This window comes from Chinchilla lanigera, unplaced genomic scaffold (assembly GCF_000276665.1).
Source record: "Chinchilla lanigera isolate Chin_1 unplaced genomic scaffold, ChiLan1.0 scaffold00054, whole genome shotgun sequence".
Taxonomy (NCBI): domain Eukaryota; kingdom Metazoa; phylum Chordata; class Mammalia; order Rodentia; family Chinchillidae; genus Chinchilla; species Chinchilla lanigera.
This window is the reverse complement of record NW_004955455.1, coordinates 9,799,306-9,814,279: the sequence shown is the minus strand read 5'-3', so window position 1 is coordinate 9,814,279 and position 14,974 is coordinate 9,799,306. Positions and strand designations below refer to the sequence as shown.

The window sequence follows — 14,974 nt, the reverse complement described above, 5'->3', positions numbered from 1 at the left end:
TATAACATTAGTAATTTATAAAGAATATGAGCAGCTTTTTTTTGTTGGAGACAAGGTGTCAGTATGTAGTTCAAGGCTGGCCTTGAACTCACTATGTAGCACAGGCTGGCCTTGAACTCTGAGTGATGCTCCTGCCTCAGCCTCCCAAGTGCTGAGACTAGAGGCATGTGCCACCATGCCTGGCAAGTATGAACAACTTCTCTATGCAATATTTTGAATATTGTATGTCAGTAAATAAATTTCTACTTTTTTGCTTCTGAATGCTATTTAAAAAATAATGTGTGACCAGATTAAAATAGAACATTTACAGTTACATACTTGTATTGGTATTTACCATTTTGGAAAAGAAAACAAATTTAAAAAACGTTATTTAAAGAAGTGAATCCATTTCAACGTAAATAACATTGTTTTTGAGATCGGGCTATTTTTTTTTTGTTTTGTTTTGTTTGGTCTTTTTGAGACAGGGTCTCTCTGCCGTTCAGGCTGGCCTTGAGCTCACTTTGTAGCCGAGACTGACCTCGAACTTGAAATCATCTTCCTGCCTCAGCAGGAGATTACAGCCGTGTGCCACCATGCCTGGCATAGAGCTATATTTTCCAAACCCTAAAATAACTTAGTTTTTTATTTTTTAAAATAGCATAGTTTTTGCAAATATCTTTGGTCTGGCTAAGTTTAAAAGACAACTGAATTCTCATGTCTGTTCTGGATCAGTCTGATGTGATACATTGTTTTTGTTGAAACATTTGACAAAATTTAGCTTCACATACATACGAGGTTAGAAAAGAAAGGTGTATTTTAATAGCCTTTCAAGTAATTGTGAATATTCTCCTTCTATACTACAGCAAAACTCAACAAGTGATTGTTTCTTAAAGGGCACATAGAAAGTAGGACCTGAAACCGTGTTAATGATGTTTCTGTGCTGTACATTGTCTGTCTGTCCATTTTGCACTTACGTTTTTTTCCCTGATGCTAATAATCCTGTGACAGCATGCATTGTTCATTTGGAAAATCCTGACTGACAAGTCATACAGCTTTTTCAAAAGCTGACACATTTTATCCTATAGTTTAAAAAATTACGTTTGTGGCTAGGCTTTAGCTCAGTGGCAGAGTGCTTGCCTAGCATGCACAAAGTCCTGAGTTCTATCCCGTGCATCAGATCTACACCCAAATGTATCCCTAGGCTCACAGATTTTATAGAAAAGTCTTCAGTAGGAAGCTCACAATGGCAGAAGCAAAGGTTCCAAAATTCTAATTTTCACTTGGAAGCACTGATTTTATCGCTAGCCGTGAGTAATGTTAGTGACTCTCCTTGAAGTGGCATACTTAACTTTATTAATACTGAGAAATATCTGCCAAATATGTAGATCTGAGGAGCTGTAATTTTTCACTCAGTGGTTTTCTGAATGCAAAATGGTGTTCTGTGAAAAAAAGATTCTCAGCTCAAACAGTAACATACAGTTTGCTTAGCAGCAACCAGTGTCCTTCATCCAGTATGCATCAGAGGTTTTCTTTGTGCACTGTACTTCCTACTGGGTCACACGGTACTTCCAAGGTGTGCAGTGCCTTACTTTGTGCCGAGGGCCACTGTTGCTTTTATACCGTCCTTGTAAGTATCAACACAGTGGAAAAATCCAGTAGTGTTTTGGTGCCATCACAGACAAGAGAGAGAGAGACCAGAGGTTTCAGGGGCGGCAAGTGGATCATCCCTTGAGGACCACTCTGATTGTTAATCTTAATACATATGTTTATGCCTCCTTAAAAGTGAGAGTGAGCATGCACTCTCATAACTTGTGATTAGCAGCATTTCTTTCCATGCCAGTACAAAAAGAGTTGACTCTAGGCATGAAATTTGATCATTGCCTGGATTATTGATTCTCTCCTCTAGTAGGACTGTGTAAAATCTCCCTACGGACTTCATCAAATGACACAGAATTGATGGACCACCCTCTTCTGATGTGTTATACATGTGTGAGTGCTGTAAAGGCTGGAAACCCGGCTGTAGGCCACTACCCTGGGGGATTTTCCAGGGCTGTCTGCCTCACTGGAGGAGAGAATGGCTTGATAGAGTGACCGTGGAAGCTCGCTGAGGAAGGAGAAAATGTCACAGGTGGTTCTGAAAGCTGGATCCCGTGTCTAGCACTGTCAGAGAGAGTCCACCTGTGTGAAAACAGTCCCTCCCTTCCTGTGCCTTCCGCTTTGTGTCTTCATGGTGGCAGCTCTTTGTTTTCTGTCCTAGGGCACATGGGGACACGCAGCACTGCAGGAAGGCTCTGCACCGGGCTGTCCAGTGCACCAGTGACTACCCCGAACACGTCTGTGAAGTGTTGCTCACCATGGAAAGGACAGAAGGTGAGATCCTCACCCCCAGCTTTCTGCTTGGAGCCTCACCTGCCTGCACTCGGTCTCCAGTGGGAGTGCCTGGTCACAGTCTGTGAGGACACACTGTGGTCCTGGCCATCACCTTGCATTAGACTGTCATGAGGCCCTCACCACGGGGCCAGGCCCTCCGGCGGCTGTTCTTAGAGTCTTTAGCTGCCAGGACCCTGCCAAGTGGTCCTAGTGTGGGGCTTCTCATAATTCTTTGTTGTAGGGACTGCCCTGTACGTTGCAGGACATTGAGCCACAGTTCTGGCTTCTGCCTGTTAGATGCCAGTGGCAGCCCTCCCCATCCAGCCATACTTGGCCACCAGAAATGTCTGTGGACGTGGCCAAATGAATGTCCCGGGTGGAAAGGTCCCCAGTGGAGAGCCAGTGCTCCATGGTCACGCCCACATCCCTCGAAGAGGCCGGAGCCTTCAGTATGAAGTTGTAGACCTGAAACAAAAGAAAAATAGTGTGAATTCATCTGTGGGCATTGGTCTGGATTTGGGGTATGAGCCCTGGAGGTCAGATACCTCAACAACAGAGAGAGAGAGACAGGGAGAGATGGGGCGAGAGGGGAAGGCCCTACATCCTAACAGCAAGTCTGCTGCAGTGACCCAGTGGTCTAATCACCTTCCACACACAGGAGACTTTTGGGGGGGCATTTTAGATCTAAACCATAACATTATGGTCATATTGTGCTTTCAGGTCTCTTTTCCTGTCCCTGCCCCAACCCCAGTCTCTTCTGAAAGGGCAGAGACATCTAGAAGGACTGTTTGAATTCCAGTCTTCAAGCCTACATAAATTTTCTTAAAAGGAGGAACTCACTCTCCAGTTCTTGTTGGAAGGGAGAAATCTCCTGAGGTGTGGGAGATGAAGAAAATCATGTCCTACGCCCGCCAGAAACCTAAAGAGTGAAAGTTTCCCTCCTGTTTCTCTCCAGGTACTTTAGAAGACTGGGATGTAGCTGTTCAGAAAACTGAAACCCGCTTGGCACGTGTCAAAGAGCAGAGAATGAAGGTAACGAGGATTGTCCTCTGGAGGCTGGGACCTTCTCCTAGCTCTTGTGGCTGTTTGATACAGTGTTTTGTCAAAACATTGTAGGTCTTCATAAGAAATCTGTTTTACTCGTAGGGTACTATAAAATAGTTCAGTCAGTGGCTGGGCATGGTGGTGGCTGCCTGTAATCCCAGCCCTTGTACTCGACAGGCTGCAATGGGAGAATTATTGTGAGTTCAGGGCCAGGCTGGGCTACAAAGTGAGTTCAAAGCCAGCCTGAACTGTATAGCGAAACTGAATCTCAAAAAAAACAAAAAGATTAAAAAAAAAAAAAAAAAAAGATTGAATCAGCATTTGAATTTCTATCATTTTTTTTTTTTTCCCTCCGGTCTTTTTGAGACAGGGTCTCGCTATGTAGTTCAGGCTGGCTTTGAACTCACTTTGTAGCCCAGGCTGGCCTTGAACTCACTTTGTAGCCCAGGCTGGCCTCGAACTCACAACAGTCCTCCTGCCTCAGCCTCCCAAGTGCTGGGATTACAGGCATGTGCTGGCTCTATCATCTTTTTGTTATTGTCTTTTTTTTTGGTCTTTTTGAAACAGGGTCTCTCTATGCAGTTCAGGCTGGCCTTGAGCTCACTTTATAGCCCAGGCTGGTCTCGAGCTGACAATGATCCTCCTACCTCAGCCTCCCAAGTGCTGGATTACAGGCATGCAACCACCATGCACAGCCATCTTTTTCAATTTGTTTATGTATGAATGTATGTATTTTTTGGTACTGGGAATTGGACTGAGGACCTTATGCTTCCCAGGCAGGTGCTGTGTCACTGGACTATATCCCCAGCCCCTTTTCAATTAGTTTAAAACTGGCTCTGACAATAAGTACTTTTTCACATAGTAGGAATTTGGGGCCTCCAATTTACTGGGACTGATCAGAAAGAGTAAAGTGGAGCCTTACTTGACCTGTGAGTGGAACATGAGCCCCCAGCTTACCTAGGGCCCCAGCTTTCTAGACTGGGTTTTCTTTCCCTTGGTGGATCATGACGAACAGCATTGTGAACCTGCTGCGTGCTGGCGGTCAGAAGCCTGAGAGGCCCAAGGAGCTCAGTGGTGGGGCGGTTGTGAGCACCCTCCATGCCCTTTCCATGGGCTTCTCAGCGGTGGTGAATCATTACCACTCCCCCCCCATTTCTCATTCCCTCACAAGCCGGACAGGCATTGTAAACATCACCATGCCCAGCGACCCTCCTGTTCCCACTTTTCTAGGCTGCTGAGAAGGAAGCAGCCCTGGCGCAGCAGGAAGAGGAGAAGGCGGAACAGCGGAAGAGGGTGCGAGCTGAGAAGAAGGCCCTGAAAAAGAAGAAAAAGCCCAGAGGTGCAGACAGGCCCAGAGAGGAGGAGAATGAGAAAGAGTGGGGCGATGGTGATGGAGGTAGGAGGCTTTGTAGAAACGTCTCAGACTTAGAGGTTGCACACCGGGCCCAGAGCACTTCATGTTCCTGACCCGTTGGAGAATAATCTGCCCACCTGACACCTCTCGCCGTTGCCGTACTACAGAGCGTGTGCTTGTGGTGTCCTTCCTCCTCAGTCGGGTTAGCACCGCTCTATTCCCACCGCCGGATCCTCAGGTCCCACCCACTGCCTGCCGTTTTTCCCAGTATGGCATCCTTGGTGGTTGAAGGGTTCAGTTCAGGACCAGGTTGTGTTTAGCCGTTGTGCCTTGATCCTCTTTCAGTCTGGAGTGCCCTTCAGCTCTCAGACCTGGACACTTTTGAAGGGGACAGGCCAGTTACTTCTGTCCCACAGAGTGGATCTGGCTGGTGTCCCTGGTGGTTAGATTTTGGTCGTGCTGCTTTGGTAGGAACAGTGTGAGTCACGCTGTGTTCTTGTTGCGTTTCGTTGGGTGACATACGTGTCAGTGTGTCCCTTTACTGGTGAGGGTTAGTTTGGTCATGGCTAAGTGGTGGCTGCCATCTTCCTCCATTGCAAAGTTACTTTTTTATTTCTGCTTAAGTATTTAACCAAAGTATTTATTTCTCATCAAGCTTCTAAGTTATTCATGTTTTTCTGTGTCATGGATTGTGGATTCCCACCTGATTCACCTCTGTAATCTGTCAGTACAGGTGTACAGGTTGGTGCTTTACTTTCTCCAGTTTGGCTGGCAGAGCCCCTCCCACAGGCCTCTGTGTGCTCTGAGCTGCGGACTGATGATTGGTTGCTTCCTTGGACTCAGACGTGCGGTACCCCAGGCTTGTCTTGCACGTTCTGTGACTCCGCCCTGTCGTCTGCTGTTCTCTCCAGGGCTCCTGGATTATTGAGTGGTCCTTAGAGTGTTCTGGGCATGCTTGCCATGGCGGGATATTCTGCTCCAGGCCCTCTGACTGTGGAGCTAGGGATTGTGTTCACACCTTCATTTACTTCCGTGCTCGGATGTGTTTGAAACCGTAAGGCTTTGCTGGGACCTGCATGCCAGCTACCCCAGGGGTTGGGGCTGGGCTTCCCCTTTTCTTTTTTTTTTTTTTTTTTTTTTGTTTGGTACCAGGGATCGAACTCACAACCTTGCGCTTGCCAGGCAAGCGATTATGCCGCTTAGCTATATCCCCAGCCCTGGGCTTCCCCTTTTCGTATTTCCAGGGCCCTTCTCTGAGCTTGAGGAGCCTGGCCCTGTTGTCTTGCGCAGTCATTCTGCCCCTCTCCTGTGGACGTAACCAGCCTGTCCCTGCCTCTCCACTGAGTAGGCGCCCTCCTCACCTTAGGGGTCTCGGGGTCTGGCACTGGCCGCTGTGCTGCACGGTCACCTTTGCCCCTCCACCAGGCCTTCACACCATGGCTGTCCTGCCTGGTGCCTCTCCACTCACGTGGGCTCCCGTACCCCCTGGTGGGTTCCTTTCTCCACTTCGCATGTGCACCTCTCCCGGGCTGGCCTCCACTCACGGTACTCCTGCCCAGCCCACCCTGCAGGGGCGCCCTCCTCTCTTGGCCCATTGATTGAATTTTCCAAGGTGTGTTTCTGTCATCTACTTAATTTCAGGGATGGGCAGCTCTGGGTCAGCTTTACTTCAGTAAAGTTAGTCAGGATAAAGAATTGTCTCAACACATTAAAGGACTCGGAATATTTTCCCAGTCTGCTGTGTCAGCGGAGGGAGCGGCAGTGAAGTCATTTAATTGCCCACCCTTGTGTGCCGTTCCTGGGGCTTCGCAAACGGACCTGGTGGCTCATTCCCCCTCAGAGCCCCACGTCAGCATGGTGAAGCGGCGGGACCCGGGGCAGCAGTGGTGTGCAGTCAGGACCGTGGGAGACGATGTGGGTGTGGTGGGGCAGAGAAGGCACAGGTCGATTCCCTGCCACAGGAGGAGCAGCATGTGGCGTTGCGGGGCGGTGAGGGTCATCCAGTGGAAAAGAAGGGGAGAGAGGGGAAGGAGAGGTGCTCCTCACGGTCACGATAGTGAGGCTAGCGAGGCATGGAGGCACAAGATGGCCTGGCGTTCTCTGTGTGCTACAGAGTTGGGTTTGTGCTCAGATACCTGGCAGTAGTGGAGGCAGCTGGAGCTGGGTCCAGCCCAGTGAGCAGCCGAGGATGCTCTGTGGTGCAGTGTGAGGGTGCAGGCTCCACTGGGAAGCAGCGGGCGGGTGGGTGGACCGGGAAGTCTGGGCACAGGATGGGCGCCTGCTGCGCTTTGACACTGCCCTCCGGTGGCACAGGTAAGCATGGGTTGGAGTAGAGTGTGGTTGGGTTCTGTTGAAGGACACGACAATATTGAAAGGAAACAGACCCTTGGGAACATGGTCTGTGGAGCACAGATGGCTGTCGCCTGGGGGCTGGTTTCCATGCAGGCCCTGCCCCCTGTGCTGACCTGGCCTTTGCAGGAGCGGAGCCTGGGTCTGAGACCTCTGACCTGCATAGTGGAGAGTGGACGAGGGGGTTATGCTATTGCTTCCCCTGCATGTGGCCCGCTTACTGGAGTATAGCTGGGGCCCAGAAAGTGGTGTGCAGCTTGGGAGAGTCGTGAGAGACCTCCCTGGGGAATGGTGCCCGCCCGGTGTGTCTGTCCGTCTGACTCCTGCACACCAGCGGTGGGAGGCGTGTTCACCGTGCCCCTACGCATGCGTGAAGATGGAGTGGCTGACCGTTGCTGCTGCTTCTCTTTTGAAACCCACAGAGCAGCCTGCCAAGCGCAGAAGGGTGGAGAACAGCGTGGGCCCGGCAGGAGAGGCTCCAGTCACAGAAGAGGAAACAGGGCTGTCGGGGAAACACACAGCTGTGGACGTTGAGACTCCTTCAAAGCAGAAGGAGAAGGCGGCTGCCCTGAAGCGGGACATGCCCAAGGTGCCCCACGACAGCAGTAAGGACAGCATTACTGTCTTTGTGAGCAACCTGCCCTACAGCATGGGGGAGCCGGAGGTGAAGCTCCGGCCACTCTTTGAGGCCTGTGGGGAGGTAGCGGAAATCCGCCCCATCTTCAACAACCGTGGTGACTTCCGGGGCTACTGCTACGTGGAGTTTAAGGATGAGAAGTCGGCCCTTCAGGCCCTGGAGTTGGATCGGAAGAACGTGGAAGGGAGGCCGATGTTTGTCTCCCCTTGTGTGGATAAGAGCAAAAACCCTGACTTTAAGGTATGTCACAGCAAGGAATGCCTTTTGTGGGGCTGGGAGAAGCAGCTTTTCACAGCGCTTCCCCTGCAGCGCTCGGATTCACACTAGGTGCAGACAGCTCTGCTCCCTAAGAGCTGCGCTTGCGCCTGAGCCCAGGTCTGACCCATGACTCAGCCCCTCGAGGCTGCACTTCCTGACTTAGTGTTCATGATAAAGCTGGGAACTGTAATGCTGGCTACTTTCTGTGGAATACGCAATAGTGAAAGACACAGTCATGCTAAATGTGTTATATTTGGTCTCCGTAACTCCTCACCAGAACTCTATGAATGGGCTGCTTTTTCATCCCCTGGTACTGGAGATTGAACCCAGGGCCTTTGCACTGAGCTGCTTCCCCAGGATTTTACATTTTAAGGCAGGTTGTCACTAAATTGTCCAGGCTGGGCTCAAACTGGCCTCAGCCTCCCAGGGTCTTGGAATTACAGGAAAGTGCCACCACATCTGGCTTCAGATGTCTGCTTTTTTCTTTGTCATTGTACTTACTTATTTATTTTTGTTTTTTTTCCGATACCGGGAATCAAACTCACGATGTTGCGCTTGCCAGGCAGGTGCTGTGCCGCTGAGCTAAATCCCTAGCCCCTATCTTTGCCATTTTGAAGGCCTGGACAGGCTAAGTGATTTGCCCAGGTGACAGGTTAACAGATGTCGGGGCCCAGGCTTGGCCATGGCCGCCTTGCTGGGTGTGTGCACATTGCAGGTCCCCTGCCTGTCCTGCAGGTGTTCCGGTACAGCACCGCCCTGGAGAAGCACAAGCTGTTCATCTCGGGCTTGCCCTTCTCCTGCACAAAGGAGGAGCTGGAAGACATCTGTAAGGCGCATGGCACTGTGAAAGACCTCAGACTGGTCACCAACCGGGCTGGCAAACCAAAGGTCAGTACCGTGCAGACGTTGCCTGGTCTCCTGAGACTCAGGCGGAGGAGTCCTTTCTATACTACTGTTCAGGGATTATTTAGTGCTAGGGTGGGTTCCTAGTTTGTCTAAGAAACAAATGACAGTTAATGGAAAAACAAGCACATTGCTCCACTTGCATTTTGAATCAGGTTAACCTTTGTAGCTAATTATACTAACAAAGAGTAAGGTGTTTGGAAAATTGTGAGAATTTACAGGGGCTCCATTGTGGCCCCTTGGGGCTGAGGTCAGCACTGTGGCCAGAGGTGGGGGCACTTGGGGTGACGACGGTCATTTCTACTGTCCCCAGGCTCCTCCTTGCTGGGTTTTAGCCAGTTTCCTCAGATCCCTCTGCCTGACCCCTCCTTACCCCTGCCTGCCCTGATGTCCGGTTAAATCCTTTTGTCCTACATTGTTTTATGTTTTGAGGCGGGGCTCACTCTTGCCTAGGCTGGCCTCACACTGTTCTCCTGCCTTTGCCTCTGAGTAGCTGGGACTGTAGTTATGTGCCACTGTGCCTGGCTGTGTTGTACCACGTTTTGCATAGTGTTGTTTTAAGCATGATTTTGGATTCCCTTCACCTGTTCTCCGTATAGGCTGATGGAGAATTGAAGAGTGTAAAGGAGAGGCCAAGGGGACAGGAGACACTGGCGCCCCTCTGGCCACTTGCCCTCTTTGCAGGCCACCGCCTCTGGTGTCTGCCGCACTCAGACTGATCATCCGTCTCGCTCTTTCTTCTGGAGCAGACACAGGACGTGACCCAGAAGGGTTTGGGGATGCTAGGGACAGTCACAGGGAAGCAGGGAATAAACCTGTCAGCAGAGCATGGCAGTGGGGGGAGGGGACTGGGCGAGCGGTGCCTGGTCAGCTGCTTTCCCAAGGAAGCCCGGCCTCTTGCCCCGGGCGAGGTGGCCCTGTGGGTGGGTCCGCAGCATCAGAGTGGCTCTGGGTCTCTGCTTTCAGGGCCTGGCCTATGTGGAGTACGAAAACGAATCCCAGGCATCGCAGGCTGTGATGAAGATGGACGGCATGACCATTAAAGAGAACGTCATCAAAGTGGCAATCAGCAATCCCCCTCAGAGGAAAGTGCCAGAGAAGCCGGAGGCCAGGAAAGCACTGGGCGGCCCCATGGTGCCGCGGCAGATGTACGGAGCGTAAGTATTTGCGGGCTAGTCTTGGGCCGGCTCTGGCTGCGGATGGATGGCCCCGGATGGATGGCCCCGGGGAGAGTAGTTTCCCAGTGGTGCCGTGGGTGAGGACAAGAAAGCTGCTCCTTGTGTGACCCCTGTGGTTCTGCTGGATCCAGGGGCCCAGAGCAAGTCCTAGGAGGGCGTAAGCCAGTTTGCACTTGCTGTTTACGTGAGGGAATTTTTTTTTTTTTAAATAAAGTTCATTGAAAAGCAACTGTACTTCCACTTCCTGGTGACAAAAACAAAACATCGTTTACAAGAGTATTAAAATAGGAAATCGTGATGAATGTCACCACAAAGTTTATAAGACCTATATACAGAAAACTAGAAGACATTACAGAGCAATTGAGGATTTCAAGAAACATTTTAAGGTGAAACACTTGAAGATAACAACTTTCTAAAAACTGATCTATAATCTCATTCCAAGGAAAATTCCAGTTGGGAATTTTTTTAAAGGAGTAATTATTTTAAATTCCCCTTTGCTGATTAATCCGTGTGTCCAATACAAAACCTGACAACGGCATGCTTGCCATTCTGTCGGTGGAGCTGTAATCCCCGTAAAGCCTTTGCTTGTCGCTTGAGAGGGGTGAGGCAGCCACGCGGCACGCTCGCTCGGTGGGGCTGAAGGGTGCCAGCGTCTGTTGTGTGTGTGAGATTGTGTCACCGGGTTGGTCCCTGCCAGACTGTGAACTGGGCAGTTTGTTAAGTTGTTTTCACTTACTAGCCAGGGCCCAGGACAGAGGGCTGTCTCATTGCTCGTGTTTTTCACTTTTTGTCTCTCAACTCTGGATAATTTGAAACTGACCTGGCTATTTTCACAGCGAAGCCGGGGCCACGAGTGCTGGCTGGGGAAGGTACTTTCACTGTCTTCTCTCTTCCAGGCGCGGGAAGGGGAGGACCCAGCTCTCTCTGCTGCCTCGTGCTCTTCAGCGCCCTGCCGCTGGCCCTGCGCAGGCGGAGAACGGCCCTGCCCCGTGCCCAGCAGTCGCCACCTCCGCAGCCAGCGAGGCGCCCAAGATGTCGAATGCTGACTTTGCCAAGTTGCTTCTGAGAAAGTGAACGGCACTCTGAGACAAGAAATGCCTTACTTCACACTGGCCAGGCAGACCACCCACTACCCAGCGGCACTCTGGGGACGGAAGGCTGGTGCAGCATCTGCGGGCTTCTGGGGACTCTCCCCATGGCTAGGACAGAAGGGGACAGAGCGAGAAAGCTTGTTCCCAGGACAGAGACGTTGAGTGCTCCCTCACATTGAGGGCAGGTGGAGAGGGTGCTCGCCCCACAGGCTGGCCGAGGGCGGCCGTCCCAGCACGCTGTTGCGTCTTGAAGAGTGAGGAGCGGAAGTGACCCTGGAACACGGCTTCTGAGATGCACTCGTTCCGATGCTTCTGGCCCTTTTTATAAGATACTTCTTTCACGCCCTGCACAGAACCTGTGCCCGTCACTCTGAATTTTTAAAAGACAAAAGATGAGATGGCAGATACGAGTGACTCACCAGAATGGCCTACTTTAGTTGGGGGGGGGTCACATAAAAACGTCAGTGGATTTTTGTCCAAGCAGGTTGTGCGTTTTTTCTATTATGTATTTGTAAAGGACACATCTGCAGTTGTTTTATGTTTCCTACAAGCAGAACGTTTGACAACTCTTGTTTAATATAGGAATTCTGAGTGCCCCCGGCTGTGCGCCGTTTTCTTTCCTAGTGATTAGTGATCTGTGTTGTCTAAACGTTGAGTTTCTGCCCTTTGGTTCTGTTTAAATGCCATGTCAACTGCAAACTTCAATTCTCAAAATATTTAGCTTTGTTTATTAAACCGAAACTCTCTTAAAAATGTCTTGCCCTGTGGTACTCAGGCACTCACAGGTGGGTGTATTTTGAAATGGGTGTACCTTGCTTTACCTGATAGTTGTGTAAATAGAAGTTTTGTAAGTCAAATCTGTTGCAGTTTGGTTTAAATTATTTCATCCGTGGTGTCTTCAGTTTTAAACTTGAATTTACAGCAGTTGCCACTAGCTTTTTTACCTCTTTGATCAAATACTTGTTGCTGTGAAAGCAGCATTGCCAGGTCGGTAGGGAAACTATAAAGGCACTTCAGAGAAAAACGTCAGGGAATCCTTCTATGTGTCATGGAAATTATCTCATTTGTCTGTTGTAAGTTTTAGTTTCGTGTGCATCAATCAGCTTTCTAAATTTTTTTTTTAATGCAACCGTTTCTAATGGAAACATTTGAATACATAAAAAAGCAGACACAACCATGAGATAAACTCCTACATGCCTGTCATTGCGACTTGGCAATCCTCACTCCCAGCCCATCTCACTGTTCTGCCCGCCCACCTCCTTCCTCTGTGTTAGGGACATTAGCACCAGGCACACCCAGCCAGGGATAGGGACAGAGCATGTGTCGGACGGAGCATGTGTCCCTCGGAGCAAGGACTCAGAAGCTGTGGTTTTATAGAACCATTAGTGGTAGAACCATTAGTGGTAAATGCCAAGCAAATTTATTTGTGTTTTTTTTGAGACAGGATCTTGCTATGCAGTTCAGGCTGGCCTTGAGCTCACTTTGTAGCCCAGGCTGGTCTCAAACTTGCAGTGATACTCCTGTCTCAGCCTCCCGAGTGCTGAGGTTACAGGCGAGTGCTTGGGATTACAGGCATGTGTGCCACCATTCCCAGTTTGATAAGCCTCTTAAAATCTTTTTAAAATGTAGGTCCCTCTCCCTCCGTCTTTTTATCATAAAACACTTTTTCTAGGCCTTACTGTTGGGTTATGCTGTGGCAGTGGCTGTTGGCAGGATCCCCGAGGCACTGGTTGCTTCTGGATGGGTCTCTGTGGCCACCATTCCGAAGCCTGTTCTGTTGGCTGGTGATTGGGTAGCTCAGAGGGAGTCTGTGGCCTATGGCCTGCTCCCTGAAGAGCTGTGTTTCCTCCCAGTGCAGGTTCATGTGGTTTTCCTTTTAGTATGCCCCGGGAACTGTTTTGTTGGCTGATTTTTTGGCCAATGACTTTATGCCCTCAATATGACAGGGTTGAGCCTTTTCAGACTTGATCAGGACCCTAAGTGTAGGTGTAGGGTTCTGCTTCTAGAAATGAGCTTCCAGGAACATACACGTGGGTTTAGGTGTCCTCTCCCGCCCCGCCCCAGAAAATCAAGAACTGATGGTCAGCAGAGACATGCAAAAATTTTCTTTGAATCTTAGTAAAAAAAATTAGTATACATTCATCCCCATTAACTTCGGGAAGCAGTTTAGGCAGCTAGATCTTGCTTGTCTACTGATGGGACCATCTTGGATCTGTTGTTTCCCTGGACTGTATGTAGTAGGGCGACAGTTTAGAATTCCCCTGTAACTCTTAGGACAAATGGAAACACCTCTTGAAAAAGAGCGCAAAATCTCAAACATTTGTGTAATAAAATACTTTATTAGAATCAGTAATTTGTTAAAATAATACCCTTCATGTACAGCTAAAGTGCAAATTCTCACTAAAGGACAAAGCGCGCACTCCTGTTGGCCTCCCTGCTGTGCTCACAGACCAACCCAACAGAAGAGCTCAGGTTTAGGAAATGCCCCACGGCAGCATCTACTGTGAGAACTCCTTCAAATCCAGGTCTGAGTAACTGTAATTTGGAGCTGTTTCACACCTCTTATTTTTCTTAACCTTTCAGAAAGTGACTCTGAATTTGCCACTTCAATAAATAACTGTATAAACATATCTGAATAGACACTATGACCATCAGGAACTGTATGCAAAAAATCAAACGTGACATCACTCTGTGTATGGTCACCAACATTCAGACACCCCTGGGGGGTGGTACAGAGTTCAACACTGCAGGCTCTGTCCCTGGGAAGGGAAACTAGTGATCTCCGGCCTTCCTGACTCCGAATAGCAGCAGCTGAATTGGCCCTTGTGCCATGTATGATTGAAAGATCCTATTTCCGTAAGACGACAACTTAGAAACCAGGCCATATTCTATATGACATTTTGTCATTCTACAAGTTGCTAGAAAAATAAGGCCACTCTGAAACAGTCTCGCCTCCCTGAGGGGGACACTGGACAGTACAAAGCTACATGAGGCGGTACAGGGGCAGTCAGTGGACACAACAACAAAAGGGACACACTGGCTGTGGTCAAAGGTGTGTACTTGGCTCTAGATTTTTTGTCCTTTTGAGACAAGGTCTTGCTATGCAGTTCAGGCTGGCCTTGAGCTCACTGTAGCCCAGGCTGGTCTTGAACTTGCAACGATCCTCCTGCCTCAGCCTCCTGAGTGCTGGGACTACAGGCGTGCGCCACCACATCTGGCGTATACTTGGTACTAGTTTGTTACCAGAAATGCTTCTTTGGGGGTGATGTGGCATCATTCTCAGCTGTTCCTGATCCCCATCTATGGAGAACAGTGAGTGCTGAGGGCAGACGAGCTTCACAGCACGAAGACGCTGCTGGGCGACGAACCCAGAGAATCTCTAGGTCAGTGGTGGGGAACCTGTGGCACACGTGCCATGGTGGGCTGTTATTAAAAGCTCTGAAAAGTTCACCATCACTGTTCTAGATGAAAACATCTGGTCTGCCTTGCTGCATATGAAGTGCAAGGGCAACACTGCTACAGAAGAGAACCATGCTGGCTGGCCTCTCCCTTCATCAGAAAAACAGCCTCGGTCTGCACGTTATGGCTCAAAGGGTCATGGGGAGATAAGGTATCTAACTAGAAAAGTCAACATCACGTCAAAGCTCAGAAGTGCGCTCTACCAGTAAAAGCCGCCATGTCAATTTGGCGAAAGGGGCACAAAGACCTGAGAGAGCAGCTCGCAGACATTTCTCAGGACTGGGACAGCTTCTAGAGAAAGATTTGCAGTCACTCTTCCAGTGGCTCTGGGCCTCAGCCTACTGCTCTGCCC

At 49.6% G+C, this 14,974-nt stretch overlaps 1 protein-coding gene across 2 annotated transcripts in view; it reads left to right on the top strand.

Moving 5' to 3' along the window:
• Sart3 (squamous cell carcinoma antigen recognized by T cells 3) overlaps positions 1 to 12,020 on the top strand; it is a 31,067-nt gene extending 19,047 nt beyond the window's left edge. For both annotated transcript variants that reach the window (XM_005396463.2, XM_005396464.2), the window contains exons 13-19: positions 2,237 to 2,349; positions 3,305 to 3,381; positions 4,624 to 4,789; positions 7,519 to 7,973; positions 8,727 to 8,879; positions 9,861 to 10,051; positions 10,969 to 12,020. In XM_005396463.2, coding sequence (XP_005396520.1) covers positions 2,237 to 2,349; positions 3,305 to 3,381; positions 4,624 to 4,789; positions 7,519 to 7,973; positions 8,727 to 8,879; positions 9,861 to 10,051; positions 10,969 to 11,146 — 1,333 coding nt within the window. In that variant the 3' untranslated portion in view covers positions 11,147 to 12,020. The remainder of the gene's footprint in view (positions 1 to 2,236; positions 2,350 to 3,304; positions 3,382 to 4,623; positions 4,790 to 7,518; positions 7,974 to 8,726; positions 8,880 to 9,860; positions 10,052 to 10,968) is intronic.
• Positions 12,021 to 14,974: the final 2,954 nt, after the last annotated feature.